Source organism: Eptatretus burgeri, chromosome 5 (genome assembly GCF_056783735.1).
Source record: "Eptatretus burgeri isolate ZD-2024b chromosome 5, Ebu_testis_v1, whole genome shotgun sequence".
Classification (NCBI taxonomy): domain Eukaryota; kingdom Metazoa; phylum Chordata; class Myxini; order Myxiniformes; family Myxinidae; genus Eptatretus; species Eptatretus burgeri.
In genome coordinates this window covers 113,002,690-113,019,719 of record NC_140965.1, presented here as the reverse complement: position 1 = coordinate 113,019,719, position 17,030 = coordinate 113,002,690, and the positions used below count along the sequence as shown (strand labels likewise).

Genomic DNA, 17,030 nt, shown 5'->3' with positions numbered 1-17,030 from the left:
AACAATAGAGCCAGAATGACACATCACATTATTTATGCATGAAACAACTCTTTGCGATGCAGCTGAAATGCTCCATAAGTGGGGTAAGGCTTCTGATGTGCAGCCATGGGTTTGTCTCTCCAACACGACCAATGCACAAAGCCAGGACCATGGCCAAAAATAGGGCAACCTTACAACATACAAGTGTAACCCTGAAATTGTCTTGTAACCGACCCTCAAAGCAAAATGGACAATAAAATCCTGCGATATCATAGTCTGAGCAGTCACTTTGTACACAGGCCAATGGGCAGATCAGAAGCATGGCTTGTTCATCAAATCTGGTACTCTGTGTGGTGTTAAGTCCAAATCATTGAATAGATCATGGGGATCTCCCATCAGGTGGTTTCTTTTCTCTCTCTCTTCTCTCTCTTCTCTGTCTCTCATTTCAGGAAGGTTGAAAGCCTACATTTTAAAACCAACTGTTTACAAGTCTTACACCATATGTACTCACGAAGATTGTGGTCCTTGGAGTCAACAAATCAGCCACTAACTACCCTGTTTTCTTGTTAATGAAGCCACCTTCCTGTTTCACGCATGTTTTCCCCTTGAGATTTTTAAGCACGTTCCTACCAGCATGTATCCATGGCTTCAAATACGTGGGGATGTCTTTGTGAGCCCTCATGTTATCAGACATCCCCCCTACCCCGAAAGCACTCAATTCCTTTGTTAAGGTTTACTTTATAAAAACATGGTCCTGTATGATGTGTATGACCCTGAATAGATGTGTACGGATAGTTGTGTTTTTTTCTCACCCAGCTGTCCAGCTTGCGTGCGTATCCCCCAGCTGTAGAGCTTGTGTGCTCATTCCCCAGCTGTGCAGCTCGCGTGCTTATCCACCAGCTGTGCAGCTTGCATGCTTATCCCCAGCTGGACAGCTTGCGTGCTTATCCCCCAGCTGGAGAGCTTGTGTGCTTATCCCCCAGCTGTACAGCTTGTGTGCTCATCCCCAGCCGTGAAGCTTGTGTGCTTATCCCCCAGCTGTACAGTTTGTGTGCTCATCCCCAGCCGTGAAGCTTGTGTGCTTATCCCCCAGCTGTACAGCTTGTGTGCTCATCCCCCAGCCGTACAGCTTGCCTGCTTATCCCCCAGCTGTGCAGCTTGCGTGCTTATCCCCCAGCTGTGCAGCTTGCGTGCTTATCCCCCAGGTGTGCAGCTTGCGTGCTCATCCCCCAGGTGTGCAGCTTGCGTGCTCATCCCCCAGGTGTGCAGCTTGCGTGCTCATCCCCCAGGTGTGCAGCTTGCGTGCTCATCCCCCAGGTGTGCAGCTTGCGTGCTCATCCCCCAGGTGTGCAGCTTGCGTGCTCATCCCCCAGGTGTGCAGCTTGCGTGCTCATCCCCCAGGTGTGCAGCTTGCGTGCTCATCCCCCAGGTGTGCAGCTTGCGTGCTCATCCCCCAGGTGTGCAGCTTGCGTGCTCATCCCCCAGGTGTGCAGCTTGCGTGCTCATCCCCCAGGTGTGCAGCTTGCGTGCTCATCCCCCAGGTGTGCAGCTTGCATGCTCATCCCTCAGGTGTGCAGCTTGCGTGCTCATCCCCCAGGTGTGCAGATTGCGTGCTCATCCCACAGGTGTGCAGCTTGCGTGCTTATCCCCCAGCTGTGAAACTTGCGTGCTTATCCCCCAGCTGTGAAACTTGCGTGCTTATCCCCCAGCTGTGCAGCGTGCGTGCTTATCCCCCAGCTGTGCAGCGTGCGTGATTATCCCCCAGCTGTGCAGCGTGCGTGCTTATCCCCCAGCTGTGCAGCGTGCGTGCTTGCCCCCAAGCTGTGCAGCGTGCGTGCTTATCCCCCAGCTGTGCAGCGTGCATGCTTGCCCCCAAGCTGTGCAGCGTGCGTGCTTATCCCCCAGCTGTGCAGCATGCGTGCTTATCCCCCAGCTGTGCAGCATGCGTGCTTATCCCCTAGCTGTGCAGCATGCGTGCTTATCCCCTAGCTGTGCAGCGTGCGTGCTTATCCCCCAGCTGTACAGCGTGTGTGTTTATCCCCCAGCTGTGCAGCGTGTGTGCTTATCCCCCAGCTGTGCAGCGTGTGTGTTTATCCCCCAGCTGTGCAGCGTGTGTGTTTATCCCCCAGCTGTGCAGCATGTGTGTTTATCCGCCAGCTGTGCAACATGTGTGCTTATCCCCCAGCTGTACAGCGTGTGTGTTTATCCCCCAGCTGTGCAGCGTGTGTGTTTATCCCCCAGCTGTGCAGCATGTGTGTTTATCCGCCAGCTGTGCAACATGTGTGCTTATCCCCCAGCTGTACAGCGTGTGTGTTTATCCCCCAGCTGTACAGCGTGTGTGCTTATCCCCCAGCTGTACAGCGTGTGTGTTTATCCCCCAGCTGTACAGCTTGTCTGCTTATCCCCCCAGCTTGACATATCTAGAAAGCACTCATCGAGCTGTTCAATTTGAGATACGACACGATATGGTTCCTAAAACGTGAAAATTTGACCTTGGGGTCAAATATGTTTGACCTTAGGCGCTAACCATGAAGGTCAAGGTCAATCGCCACCAAAAATTAATCAGCTGAGCGCCAGACCATGAACTATATTCCCATGAAGTTTGAAGACGATCCAATCAAAATTACTCAAAAAAATAAGGGTTTCGTCGACTCCCCTGATTTGCGACAAAGTGACCTTGACCTTTGACCTTGACCTTCAAAATTTTATGTGCTGAAAGGGACCTCTATACGCCTCTGATATGCGAAGTTACAAAAATTTCCAATGATAACTGTGCTCTGCAAAGTGATTTATACGTGATTACAGACCAAAAAAAAAACAACAAAAAAAAAAAACATATGAAGGTCAAGGCCAATCGCCACCAAAAATCAATCAGCTGAGCGCCAGACGATGAACTATATTCCCATGAAGTTTGAAGACGATCCGATCAAAATTACTCAAAAAATAAGGGTTTTCTCGACTCCCCTGATTTGCGACAAAGTGACCTTGACCTTTGACCTTGACCTTCAAAATTTTATGCGCTGAAAGGGACCTCTATGGGCCTCTGATATGCGAAGTTACAAAAATTTCCAATGATAACTGTGCTCTGCAGAATTTTTTATTCGTGATTACAGACAAATAAACAAACAAACAAACAAACAAAAAAAAAACATACAAGCTGACTAACATATCTTGCAAAAACTTCGTTTTGGTAAGAAAACAAACAGAAAGGGGTGAAAACAGTAACCTCCATCAATCTTCGATGGCGGAGGTTAACAACAGCCACAAAATGCCCGTTGGTGGCGGACACGCACCAGAACAGCGAGTGTCCCCTGCGCGCTCACTGGAATGCGGGCGTGTTCAGACCGCATCCCCGAGCTGAATTCCTTGCCTTGTATGGGCATAAAAGCAAATCGCGGGGGGGGGGGGGAGGGAAATGGAATGCAGCAGCCCCCACTGGCGGCAGCTGAGTCACGAAGGGAAGAAAAGGCGCGTCCGGTGTGGAAAGGGAGGAGTTGAGGAGCCACGCGGTGGCCTTCGACCAATCGGCGTGCAGCGGGTGGGGTGACCGCGACTCAGCCAATCCGGGCCCGCGACAGAAAAGGGTGGAGTTGTGAGGAGGTGCCCCCCCGCCCTTTTGAAGCGGGGGAGATAAAAATAGTGCGGTCCATGCACGGTGTCGTTCTGGTCTGGTGCGGTCTGCGCACGCATTGTTCATCGGCGTTCTGTTCGGGGATCGGCACGTTCAGCGCATTGTTCTTCGGCGCGTTCTGCGCACTGTTCTCTGACCGTCCTGGTCGCGCACGAGTTCGGGAACGCGTCTGCGAACGGAGGGTCTTCTCCCGCCAGCCTGCGTCCTGCCGGCTCCGCAAGCTTGGATCCTCCGGATCGTGCAAGGGGTCCCGTTCGGCCCCGAGGACCAGGTCCAAGATAGACCCTTACCTCCAGCTCACCTTCCCTCCGAGCTGGGGGTATTAAAAAAGGCGATTGCCACCACCTCTGTCTGCATGTGCGTGTGTCTGTTTGTGGCGCCAGTCTGGATAAGTAGAATTGTTGTTAAATGCATGCTCGTTTGTACATTCCGGAAAGAACTCGGCTGTAGGCTTTTTGCTCGTGTCTTGTCCCCATCCCCCCATTGACTGCTTACGTGCCGAGTGTAAAAATAAATCCCCCATTGTTGAATGTCAACCTGCTCACTGCGTCCCTTTCCTGTATTGACTGCCATGGCACGTATTGGGAATTAACTGGCTATTAAGGCCAATAAAAGTAATAATTTGGTCCGACGTGATTTGGCGATTTAAAACCGCTCGGCTTCACAGACGAAACGAGCATGCTTAAGCGGCTCGTTTTCGTACAAGTCCCGTCGAGGTATAAACTCCCGGTATTTCTGTCCGCGCGAATAATTAAGTATATCGATAATTCGGCGATCGACCCTGTAGCGCGTGTTCATAATAATTGGCTAGTTTATGATGTGTTTAAGCACCCGTGACTGGATTTTGGGGTTGGTCCGGAAAGTCACGACTGGATTGTCGACTTCGGTGGGCGCGCGGCAGCGATTAGGCTGAAGCGGCCGTCCGCACGCCGAACGTGGCGGAAATCCAATATATATATATATATATATATATATATATATATATATATATATATATATATATATATATATATATATATATATATATATATAAATATTGTTGTGGATTTGGAAAGCTATGGCACTCAACATTCAGGTCCTTTAGCTCAGTTATATCGGTAAGTACATGTTGCCAGTTAGGGTCCCGACCCTGGTCGAATGGGTAATTAAATGTTCCTGCGCTGTGAAGTTGTTTTAATAGTCAGGTTTTCTTTTGGTTATTTTTTACACCACAAACTACATCATCGACTCCACCGCCGACCACACCACATCGCCGCCGCCTTCGCTTCACTCCTGTCACCACGTCACCGTGGCCAATCGGCGGGGAGCCGGCGTCTTCCGCGCTCCGCCTCCGACCCAGCACCGTTGCCATTAACCATGCGGTCTGAGGAGAGGGCGTAGGCAGAGCCACGAACGCCCCCCCCCCCGCTGGAGACTCCGCCCAAGGGAGGGAGTGCCCCGCCCACCGCGCGCCTGTCCAATCGGGAGCGGACGAGAAGTCACATGGGGTCTCCGGTCCAATGGGAGGGCGAGTGGGGAGGAGAGAAGCGTTCGTTGAGCGGGAGGGGGGAGAAGGTGTGTTCTGAGGAGGGGAAGGATGTTCCTGAGTCGGTTGTGTTTCCTACGGATGAGGATTTTCAAAGAGCGTACACAAAAAGCGCTGTTCTGAGGAGATTTCTGAGGAGCACTAACAACACGGAGAGCACGGAGTTGAGGGCCATGGGCCCTCCAAATACTGTTACTGTATCACGATCAATGACGAAACACAAGAATATATCACTTGGGGAAATGAATGGTCCATCACGATCACTCGGATGTTAATGGAGAGGACGAGCTGATGTAATATGTGGTGGTAAATTAAAAGGAGACATCTTACAGCGGGCGGATGACTAACTGGTCGCTTTCCTCCACGGGTTCCACAGCCTCGACCCTCCGCGCCGCCATCATCAAACAACCGCTGACCCTCAACTCGCCTCTCAAAAAGGAGCTCTTTTAATTTAAAACGTTTTATCACTTTACTAACAGCTTGGAAATAATAATAATATTATAATAAGCAGCAAAAATTATGTCAACATTTTCAGTTTCCTCAATGAATTTTCACACTCATCCGGTGTTTCGCGCGAATCAATGATAGCACGTCGGGAACTTGGCGGCGGGGTTGTCATCTTCACCATCAACAAGATTAACACAATGACGCTCATGTTATTTTGAAAATATTGATATTAATATATATATATATATATATATATATATATATATATATATATATATATATATATATATATATATACATAGTAAAGGTGTCGTTAATAGTAAAGTTAATAGTAGTTAATAGAAAAGTTGTAGTAGACGCTATAGAGGGCGGTGTAGAGGGCGCTGTAAAGGGCGAGGGTAGCTGGCGGTTTAGTGAGTCGTGTGCCCTCATCGTTTTACATAAAATAACTTTGACATTGAACAAAATAAATATTAATTGGAAGAAATGTGGTGAATGGAAGGTCGTGACGTGTGATCACATGATGCCCGGCTGGAGCACAGAAGAGATAAAGCTGAGGTTCGGCTCGGCCGCGGGGTTTTGTCCCTGGGGCATTGCCATTGTATGTCGCCGGCTCACTTGGTGCTCATTGAATGGTGAGAACACTGATTGATATATAATACTGATTTATTTTGCGGTGATTAGTTGCGCGTGTGTACCTTACTGCTTGTACTCCATACTGCGTTTGTATTTCCTGGTGTGCCCGTAGAAGCGGCTCCAATCAAATGGAATAAAGCCTAAACTCTGAAGGTTCTTCTCTCGCTTTCATTACAATTTATTCCATTTGGTTTTCTCGGCTCTCTCAACCAACGATGGACAAGATCTACAAACCAGAGAGGTTCGACGCAGACCCAAACGCGACTGACGCAGAAATGAAATGGTCGCATTGGTTCTGTTCCTTCTCACACTATCTGACCATCATCGAAGAGGGAGCTGACAAATTTGCCGCTCTCGTGAATCATGTCTCGCCCAGTGTATTCAGGCTCTTCTCGGAGTGCGACACTTACGAAGCAGCGATCGACGTGCTGCAGGCGCTCTACGTGAAGCGCAAGAACGAGGTATACATACGACATCTTCTCAACACACGCAAGCAAGCAGCCGGGGAGACAATCGATCAGTTCCTGCAAGCTCTGAATCAGCTGGGAAAAGACGGCAGCTTCCGGGCCGTAAGCGCCGAGGAACACCGAAAGGAAGCGACACGGGAGGCATTCATCCAAGGACTTAGATCAGCCCACATACGGCAACGCTTACGAGAGAAAGCGCAACCCACTCTTGACAAGGTAGTCGATCAGGCTCGAGCGATGGATACGGCACAGCAGCAATCTGAGTCATTTGGGACACCGATGCTGCTAATGAACGCTGCTACGATGGGAACCCAAGGAACCCCACTGGCACAGACACAGCCAGACATAGGGGATGGAGAAACACCCGAGGAGCCGGATACCCAGGCCACGTCAAACTCCTCAGCAACTGCTCCGGTTGGTAAATGCTTCTTTTGTGGGTACAAAAGGCACCCTCGTCAAAAATGCCCCGCCAGAGATGCCACATGCATGAATTGCGACAAGAAAGGGCATTATGCCAGGGTATGTAAATCTACTCTAAGGAGAAATAAACCCACTTCTGCGGCTCTCTACTCACAAAATAAATTAACTGCAGCCTCCCCGGGGAATCTATCCAAGGCTATCATCAACGTACGAATTCACGGGCATATGGCTGAGGCACTGATTGATACCGGTAGCTCTGAAAGTTTCGTCAACAGCTCGCTAGTGAAGGGCAGGAAATGGATAATCCACCCGACAGATAATACGGTATGCATGGCCGCCACCTCACTACAATCCCGCGTACGAGGGTACTGCAAAGTCGAATTGGACGTAAAAGGGTACACGCATCGGGATGTAAGGGTACTGGTGCTTCGTGATTTGTGCGCAGACGTAATTCTGGGTCATAATGTCCTCAAGCAGCATGCGAGCGTCGAAATACCCTTTGGAGGAAGCAAACCTCGTCTAATTTTAAATGCTTTGACCACCGCGGAGGTGACGTCCCCCCAGCTGTTCGCTAACCTGTCGCCGGTCTGCAAACCGATAGCGATCAAATCGCGGCGATACACCACTGCTGACATGAATTTCATCACTTCAGAAACCAAGCGATTACTGGAAGAAGGAATTATAGAACCGAGCGATTCGCCATGGCGCGCACAGGTGTTAGTAACCAGCAGTCAGAACCATAAGAAACGAATGGTTGTCGATTATTCCCAAACGGTCAATCGCTTCACCCAACTCGACGCCTACCCCCTGCCGCGCATAGACGAGATGGTCGAACACGTGGCCAATTATAAGGTATTCAGCACCATCGACTTGCGAAGCGCCTATCACCAAATTCCCATCCGAGAGAAAGACAAACCTTACACCGCATTCCAGGCAGGGAGGCGCCTCTACCAGTTCAGCAGGATACCATTCGGTGTCACGAATGGAGTAGCTTGCTTCCAACGAGTTATGGACGACATCATCTCAGATGAAAACCTCAAAGACACTTTTGTTTACGTGGACAATGTCACAGTGTGCGGTAGGGATCAGGAGGAACATGATATGAATCTGGACAGATTCTTGAGCATTGCTAGAAAATATAATCTGACTCTCAACTATGAGAAATGCGTATTCTCGGCAAGGTCAATTGACCTTCTCGGCTACACAATAGCCGACGGCACAATTAAGCCTGATCCTGAACGATTGCGCCCGCTCCGTGAGCTACCACCACCTCAGGACCTGCAGACGATGCGCCGGGTGATCGGCATGTTTGCTTACTATGCGAGATGGATTTCGCAATACTCCGAGAAAATACACCCCCTAGTGCATTGCAAAAACTTTCCACCAGATGCCGCTGTTGTGACAGCTTTCCACAACCTCAAAGACGATATCAGTAATACCGTGGTTTTATCGAAAGATAGCTCGGTGCCCTTTGTGGTGGAGACCGATGCTTCAGATCACGCCATAGCTGCTACGCTTAATCAGTCTGGGAGACCCGTCGCGTTCTTCTCGAGAACTCTCTCTGGAAGCGAGCAGAGACACTCAGCGATAGAGAAGGAAGCGTACGCCATCGTCGAAGCGCTGCGCAAATGGAGACATTATTTACTGGGAAACCACTTCACGATCGTTACGGACCAACGATCCGTGGCATTCATGTTTGATGGGAAAAATAACGGGAAAATTAAGAATGAAAAAATTATGAGATGGCGGATAGACCAAGCTTGCTATAGTTACGACATTGTTTACCAGCCCGGGAGGGAAAACCCTGCTGCAGACACCTTCTCGCGGGTCTACTGCTCGGCGGTAATCAGTCGGGCTTTGCAAGACCTCCATGTGTCTCTTTGCCACCCGGGGGTAACCAGAATGGCACATTTCGTACGCAGACAGAACCTGCCCTATTCTATTGAAGATATTAAACAAATGAATGCTTCATGCCCTGTTTGTGCTGAACTAAAACCCAGATTCTATGGTGCGGCTCCTGGCAGACTGATCAAGGCCACTTCTCCCTTCGAGAGACTAAACATTGACTTCAAAGGGCCCCTGCCGACCGAGACAGACAACAGATACATATTCACTGTTGGTGATGAGTATTCAAGGTTCCCTTTCGCATTTCCGTGCTCGGATATGACCTCGGGCACTGTCGTGAAATGTCTGTCTGACCTCTTCGCTATGTTTGGGAAACCTTCGTACATACATTCAGACAGAGGGCCGTGTTTCATGTCGGCCGGGCTAAAACAGTTCCTATTAGAGCACGGCATAGCAACTAGTCGAACGACGGGTTACAACCCACAGGGTAATGGTCAGGTGGAACGTTATAATGGAGTTATTTGGAAAGCCGTAACTCTGGCGTTGAAATCAAGAGGACTGGGCCCCGAGCGGTGGGAGGTTACCCTTCTCGACGCTCTGAATTCCATACGCTCTCTGCTCTGCACGTCCACCAATGCGACTCCTCACGACCGAATGTTTACTCACCAACGACGTTATGTTGATGGCCAATCGGTGCCCGACTGGCTAACCCATCCCGGAACAGTGTTCATGAAACGCCCGGTACGACAAAGCAAGTATGAACCCATGGTGGAAGGGGTCGAGCTCATCGATACTAATCCAGAATACGCTCATGTCAGGCTCCTGGATGGCAGGGAGACCACTGTGTCGGTTCGTCATTTGGCTCCCTCAGGTACTCCCCCCGCCGGTACACCACCATCTGGCACACCTCCCTCTGACATCCCCTCCCCAGGTGTTTCTCCCCCAGGGACTCCACCGAGAAGGGTGGCGGCGGAGCTACCGCGTTCCACCCGGGGGCGATCGGGGAGTCATCTCCGGCACGAGTCGAGGCTCACCAAAAGGATCGGAAGCCTCCCTCAAGTGAAACCGCCATCTACTCCCGGAGAGGCCGGCGAATAATACCCCCTCGCCGACTCAATCTGTAAAGGGGATTATCGGCATCCTCGATGCTCATGCTCCTATATGCTCGTTACATAATATATCGATGCTCATTACCATGCTCCTACAACTCAAAATAATCCTCACTGCTTGGCATGTATGCTTCTGTAGTTTAGATAGTTCGCATTGCTTGAAATGTATACTCCTGTAGCGCTGAAGTAATCATGGTGCGTTAGCTGGGCCTCTAGTTACATTTTAAAGACGGGGAGAATGTGGTGAATGGAAGGTCGTGACGTGTGATCACATGATGCCCGGCTGGAGCACAGAAGAGATAAAGCTGAGGTTCGGCTCGGCCGCGGGGTTTTGTCCCTGGGGCATTGCCATTGTATGTCGCCGGCTCACTTGGTGCTCATTGAATGGTGAGAACACTGATTGATATATAATACCGATTTATTTTGCGGCGATTAGTTGCGCGTGTGTACCTTACTGCTTGTACTCCATACTGCGTTTGTATTTCCTGGTGTGCCCGTAGAAGCGGCTCCAATCAAATGGAATAAAGCCTACACTCTGAAGGTTCTTCTCTCGCTTTCATTTCATTACATTCGACCCTGGTCGAATGGGTAATTAAATGTTCCTGCGCTGTGAAGTTGTTTTAATAGTCAGGTTTTCTTTTGGTTATTTTTTACACCACAAACTACATCATCGACTCCACCGCCGACCACACCACATCGCCCCCGCCTTCGCTTCACTCCTGTCACCACGTCACCGTGGCCAATCGGCGGGGAGCCGGCGTCTTCCGCGCTCCGCCTCCGACCCAGCACCGTTGCCATTAAACATGCGGTCTGAGGAGAGGCCGTAGGCGGAGCCACGAACGCCCCTCCCCCCGCTGGAGACTCCGCCCAAGGGAGGGAGTGCCCCGCCCACCGCGCGCCTGTCCAATCGGGAGCGGACGAGAAGTCACATGGGGTCTCCGGTCCAATGGGAGGGCGAGTGGGGAGGAGAGAAGCGTTCGTTGTGCGGGAGGGGGGAGAAGGTGTGTTCTGAGGAGGGGAAGGATGTTCCTGAGTCGGTTGTGTTTCCTACGGATGAGGATTTTCAAAGAGCGTACACAAAAAGCGCTGTTCTGAGGAGATTTCTGAGAAGCACTAACAGCACGGAGAGCACGGAGTTGAGGGCCATGGGCCCTCCAAATACTGTTACTGTATCACGATCAATGACGAAACACAAGAATATATCACTTGGGGAAATGAATGGTCCATCACGATCACTCGGATGTTAATGGAGAGGACGAGCTGATGTAATATGTGGTGGTAAATTAAAAGGAGACATCTTACAGCGGGCGGATGACTAACTGGTCGCTTTCCTCCACCGGTTCCACAGCCTCGACCCTCCGCGCCGCCATCATCAAACAACCGCTGACCCTCAACTCGCCTCTCAAAAAGGAGCCCTTTTAATTTAAAACGTTTTATCACTTTACCAACAGGTTGTAAATAATAATAATATTATAATATTATAATAAGCAGCAAAAATTATGTCAACATTTTCAGTTTCCTCAATGAATTTTCACACTCATCCGGTGTTTCGCGCGAATCAATGATAACACGTCGGGAACTTGGCGGCGGGGTTGTCATCTTCACCATCAACAAGATTTAACACAATGACGCTCATGTTATTGGAAAATGTTTATATTAATATATACACATAGTAAAGGTGTCGTTAATAGTAAAGTTAATAGTAGTTAATAGAAAAGTTGTAGTAGACGCTATAGAGGGCGGTGTAGAGGGCGCTGTAATGGGCGAGGGTAACTGGCGGTTTAGTGAGTCGCGTGCCCTCATCGTTTTACATAAAATAACTTTGACATTGAACAAAATAAATATTAATTGGAAGAACGAAGAAGCAAAATAAAGAATTTAATAAAAAATTAGTCAAATAACTACAACTCTCCGAATCAGACATTCGGTTTTAAGAACACGACTTGTTTTCTTGTGCACGCATCCAGTCCGGACTCCGGAGTAATACGATGTGGAACGAGATTCCAGTGCGAGTCAGTATCGTTCGTACAGTGCGGGTCAATGTGAGTTCAGTGCAGGTTACTTGATGCTGCAAAGTGGTTTTCCCGGGATGAATCATCGAGTTCCATCCACGTGAGTGTGTCGGGTCACAATGACAGTGACAATGGAACCAAAGTGAGGGATTAGATTAGAAACAGAAGTTGTAAATGTGACATGACAGTCCTGCTGCCGTGTAAACGGCCCGTGGGTAAGTGGCCGTGTTTATCGCTCACACGGACATACCGTGTCTGCCAGTCACCGTGTTTATCGCTCACACGGACATACCGTGTCTGCCAGTCACCGTGTTTATCGCCTCACACGGACATACCGTGTCTGCGAGTCACCGTGTTTATCACCTCACACGGACATACCGTGTCTGCCAGTCACCGTGTTTATCGCCTCACACGGACATACCGTGTCTGCGAGTCACCGTGTTTATCGCCTCACACGGACATACCGTGTCTGCCAGTCACCGTGTTTATCGCCTCACACAGACATACCGTGTCTGCCAGTCACCGTGTTTATCGCTCACACGGACATGGTGTGTCTGCCAGCCACCGTGTTTATCACCTCACACAGACATACCGTGTCTGCCAGTCACCGTGTTTATCGCCTCACACGGACATACCGTGTCTGCCAGTCACCGTGTTTATCGCCTCACACGGACATACCGTGTCTGCGAGTCACCGTGTTTATCACCTCACACAGACATACCGTGTCTGCGAGTCACCGTGTTTATCGCTCACACGGACATACCGTGTCTGCCAGTCACCGTGTTTATCGCCTCACACGGACATACCGTGTCTGCCAGTCACCGTGTTTATCGCTCACACGGACATACCGTGTCTGCGAGTCACCGTGTTTATCACCTCACACAGACATACCGTGTCTGCGAGTCACCGTGTTTATCGCTCACACGGACATACCGTGTCTGCCAGTCACCGTGTTTATCACCTCACACAGACATACCGTGTCTGCCAGTCACCGTGTTTATCGCTCACACGGACATGGTGTGTCTGCCAGTCACCGTGTTTATCGCCTCACACAGACATACCGTGTCTGCCAGCCGCCGTGTTTATCGCTCACACGGACATGGTGTGTCTGCCAGCCACCGTGTTTATCACCTCACACAGACATACCGTGTCTGCCAGCCATCGTGTTTATCGCTCACACGGACATGGCGTGTCTGCTAGCCACCGTGTTTATCGCCTCACATGGACATAGCATGTGCCAGCCGCCGTGTTTATCCGCACACATGGGCATAGCGTGTCTGCCAGCCGCCGTGCTTATCGCCTCACACGGACATAGCGTGTCTGCCAGCCACCGTGTTTATCGCCACACACGGACGCGGCCGGGCCTGAAAGGTTTATGGGGCGACGTGACTTGAGTAATTCGTCCCTCGTTTTTCTCCACAGAGCTCTGCGCACAACACTGCAGGCTTCAGGCTTGCTGAGAAATATCGCTTCACTCTGAAGAGGTACATCTGGGGAACATCGCTTCACTCTGACGAGGTACCTTTCCTTCATTCGGATGAGGTACTGTTACGAATCTGGAAGCTTACTGCACTCAACATTCAGAGTCCCTATAGAACAGTTACATCGGTTAGTTTGTGTTTATAGTTAGGGCCCCCGACCTGTGTCTAATGGGTAATTAAATGTTCATGTGCTGCGGAGTTACTTTGATAGTCAGGGTTTTCTTTTATGATTACATCCATAAAATAATCTTCTCCAGCATCACCCTCACCTTCACATCGCGCCCGTAGTGGGCGGAGTTCAAGGAGGATCCTCGCGGCTGCTCTCGCCCAATCAGGGAGATGCGAGCGAGTTCCTCGGTGGTCGTCCAATGACCACAGCCCACGCAGGATAATGTTCCTCTGCCTGTTTGGAGGGTGGTCCGCCGGACGGCCATCACGCCCCCCCCCCCAGGTCCAATCAACGGCCTTGGCGCCCGTTTTGGCCAATGGCAGGGCGACGAGCGCATTTTGCACGCCAGAACCGTCTAGTGAGGGATAACGGGGAGGGAGGAGGCATCCCCCTCCCCCCCCCGTCAAAAGGTGAATAAGGTTGCGGCGCGATCGGACAAAGGAAGAGTTTTGGTTGCCAGGACGAGCGCTGAAGGGAGCTCTGGATTCTGCTCGCGTCTCGCTGGCGCCTGGTTCGTCTGCTCTCGTCCCGCTGGCGCCTGGTTCGTCTGCTCGCGTCTCGCTGGCGCCTGGTTCGTCTGCTCGCGTCTCGCTGGCGCCTGGTTCGTCTGCTCTCGTCCCGCTGGCGCCTGGTTCGTCTGCTCGCGTCTCGCTGGTGCCTGGTTCGTCTGCTCGCGTCTCGCTGGCGCCTGGTTCGTCTGCTCGCGTCTCGCTGGCGCCTGGTTCGTCTGCTCGCGTCTCGCTGGCGCCTGGTTCGTCTGCTCGCGTCTCGCTGGCGCCTGGTTCGTCTGCTCGCGTCTCGCTGGCGCCTGGTTCGTCTGCTCGCGTCTCGCTGGCGCCTGGTTCGTCTGCTCGCGTCTCGCTGGCGCCTGGTTCGTCTGCTCGCGTCTCGCTGGCGCCTGGTTCGTCTGCTCGCGTCTCGCTGGCGCCTGGTTCGTCTGCTCGCGTCTCGCTGGCGCCTGGTTCGTCTGCTCGCGTCTCGCTGGCGCCTGGTTCGTCTGCTCGCGTCTCGCTGGCGCCTGGTTCGTCTGCTCGCGTCTCGCTGGCGCCTGGTTCGTCTGCTCGCGTCTCGCTGGCGCCTGGTTCGTCTGCTCGCGTCTCGCTGGCGCCTGGTTCGTCTGCTCGCGTCTCGCTGGCGCCTGGTTCGTCTGCTCGCGTCTCGCTGGCGCCTGGTTCGTCTGCTTGCGTCTCGCTGGCGCCTGGTTCGTCTGCTCGCGTCTTGCTGGCGCCTGGTTCTTCAGACCGCATCTCAACGCTGGCCTGGTGCGGTTTGGCTGAGACGAGCGAACGAGGCGGACAGCTCCGTGTGTGTGTGTGTGTGTGTGTGTGTGTGTGTGTGTGTGTGTGTGTGTGCGCGTGTGTGTGTGTGTGTGTGTGTGTGCGCGTGCGTGCGCGTGCGTGCGTGCGTGCGTGCGTGCGTGCGTGCGTGCGTGCGCGTGTGTGTGTGCCCGTCTGTAAGTAGAAATCATTAAGTGCTTGCTCTTTGTACATTGCATTTCTTTATAGTTGGATAATTCTGCTCTTATGTGTTCCTTCCCCACCTATTGTAAATAAATACCCATGTGTGAAATCTATCCGCTCGTTTTTGTGTTTTCTTCATTCGTTTAACGCGGTGCGTGTTGGGAGAATTAAAGAAGGCCGTTGTTGCCGTAGTGGTGTGCATTTGGGACCGACGGAAGCTCGGTGACCATCCGCTCGGGTCACGCACGGGTCAAGCACGCATACGGCTCATCCCGTACGAGTGCCATCGAGGGTGTGAATACTCTGTAGCTCGCCACGTGGGTCTCTAGGTATTTTGAAGTTTGGCAAATAACCCTGTCCCACGTGGTGGAATTATTGACGATTCACGGTCCTGTAAGGGACCCGTACCCTCGGAGTTTTGCGAACGGTACGATCTAGATTCCAGGTGTTCGGTGGAGTCGACCCTGTCACTCCACCTAGCGGTCGGGCTCACAACCGATCCCTGGTCCGCAACAGTACATCCCGAGAACAGCACTTTACTCTGACGAGGTACCTTTCCTTTACTCTGATGAGATGCCTTTCCTTTTAAGGGCGTAGCCAGAGGTCCAAAAGCGATGAGGCGAAAGGTGAATTTGGTTGATGTGATGAAATGGTTGATGGAAAGAGGTGAACTTGGTTGCGCGTAGCGCAGCGTTGTGAGCGCCAACGTCGCGAAGCCATTATGGCGAGGGGTCTGAGGGCCGCTCAAGGCCCCCAGAAGCCAATGCATTTTTGATGCCCAGAAACCTATTCTTGGCTAATTTCAATACTCAAAATTAAAAAAATGTTAATGTTCATTTCAGGTCAGGGTCAGGTATGGGAGCATGTGCCAGAACAGCGCGTCGCTGCGTCCACTTTCCGCCGGTACTCCAGGGGCCTCCGTCTGGCCATCCCCCAAGCAGATGCCAGGCCCATCCCCATCTCCTTGAGATGATGGTCAACCTGCTGCAACCATGAGGCACGTGGTCGGCCCACTGGCCTCCTCCACTCATGAGACTCCCTCGCTGAGAGAATCTGGTGAGCAGGATCAGCGTCAGGAAAACGAGCCACATGTCCATACAGCCTCAACTGACGCTCACGGACTATGCAGGTAACAAATCTCATCCGAGTCTCTCTCAGCAACCGCTCGTTGGACACAAAATCCGACCAGCGATAGCCAACGATTCACCGAAGAGACCTGGTACCAATGTAATTAAGTCTCCGTCTCAGATCCTTGGTCAGAGTCCAAGTCTCGCACCCATAGAGCAAGACTGGAAGTACCAAGGACCTGAAGACTCGGACTTTCATCCTCCCGCACAGGTACCGGCAGCGCCACACCCCATGATCCAGTGAAAGAATGACTCCCCAGGCCCGACCCAGACGTCTATTGACCTCTGACTCGCAGCCAGCAGAGACATGAATATCACTGCCAAGGTAAGTGAATCTCTCCACGACCTCAACATCCTCACCACAAACACACAGACAGGACAGCAGCATCCAAGATGTCACCGAAAGCCTGGATCTTAGTTTTAACCCAAGAAACCCGTAATCCCAACAGCTCCGACTCCTCATTCAGCATCTCGAGGGCCCCCAAGAGGATGTCTAAAGTCTCCGCAAAGATGACTGCATCATCTGCAAAATCAAGGTCCAAGATCTTGACATTCCCAAACGATGCACCGCAACTTGATCTCTCCGACATCCTCCATAAAATCCAGTCCATACAAGTGCTGAAAAGTGTGGGGGCAAGTACACATCCCTGACGAACTCCAGTAACAACTGGTAATGAGTCAGAGATGGTACCACCACACTTCACAGCACTCTCAGTACCAGA

The 17,030-nt window shown here is 51.5% G+C and overlaps 3 protein-coding genes across 13 annotated transcripts in view; 2 read left to right on the top strand and 1 right to left on the bottom strand.

Annotated features, from left to right (window-relative positions):
* Window positions 1-11,450, bottom strand: part of CPSF3 (cleavage and polyadenylation specific factor 3) — a 93,314-nt gene extending 81,864 nt beyond the window's left edge. Inside the window, exon 1 of one of the 2 annotated variants that reach the window (XM_085883373.1) lies at window positions 11,362-11,450. In XM_085883373.1, the coding sequence (XP_085739499.1) occupies window positions 11,362-11,432 (71 nt within the window). In that variant the 5' untranslated portion in view covers window positions 11,433-11,450. Of the gene's footprint in view, window positions 1-5,465; window positions 5,599-11,361 lie in introns of those variants that run through there. The other variant, XM_085883372.1, reaches the window with a different exon arrangement.
* LOC147027175 (uncharacterized) lies at window positions 6,078-11,176 on the top strand. Its single transcript, XM_085880339.1, has 3 exons — window positions 6,078-6,217; window positions 6,331-7,552; window positions 11,129-11,176. Exons 2-3 carry the CDS (start codon window positions 6,434-6,436, stop codon window positions 11,174-11,176), a joined length of 1,167 nt encoding a protein of 388 aa, XP_085736465.1. The 5' UTR covers window positions 6,078-6,217; window positions 6,331-6,433.
* A 547-nt stretch (window positions 11,451-11,997) lies between the features above and the next one.
* EXTL3 (exostosin like glycosyltransferase 3) overlaps window positions 11,998-17,030 on the top strand; it is a 79,520-nt gene continuing 74,487 nt past the window's right edge. For 3 of the 10 annotated variants that reach the window (XR_015058716.1, XM_085883362.1, XM_085883365.1), the window contains exons 1-2: window positions 11,998-12,171; window positions 13,494-13,613. The gene's annotated coding sequence lies outside the window, so the exon portion shown is untranslated. Of the gene's footprint in view, window positions 12,287-13,493; window positions 13,614-17,030 lie in introns of all 10 variants that reach the window. The other 7 variants (XM_085883364.1, XM_085883366.1, XM_085883367.1 and 4 more) reach the window with 5 other exon arrangements.

Excerpts from the sequence above, each read along its gene's own strand:
- LOC147027175 (XM_085880339.1), top strand. The coding sequence starts at position 6,434 with ATGGACAAGATCTACAAACCAGAGAGGTTCGACGCAGACCCAAACGCG. Across the intron at positions 7,553-11,128 it reads TTCGTGATTTGTGCGCAGAC|AGCGTACACAAAAAGCGCTG; the intron begins GTAATTCTGGGT and ends GGATTTTCAAAG.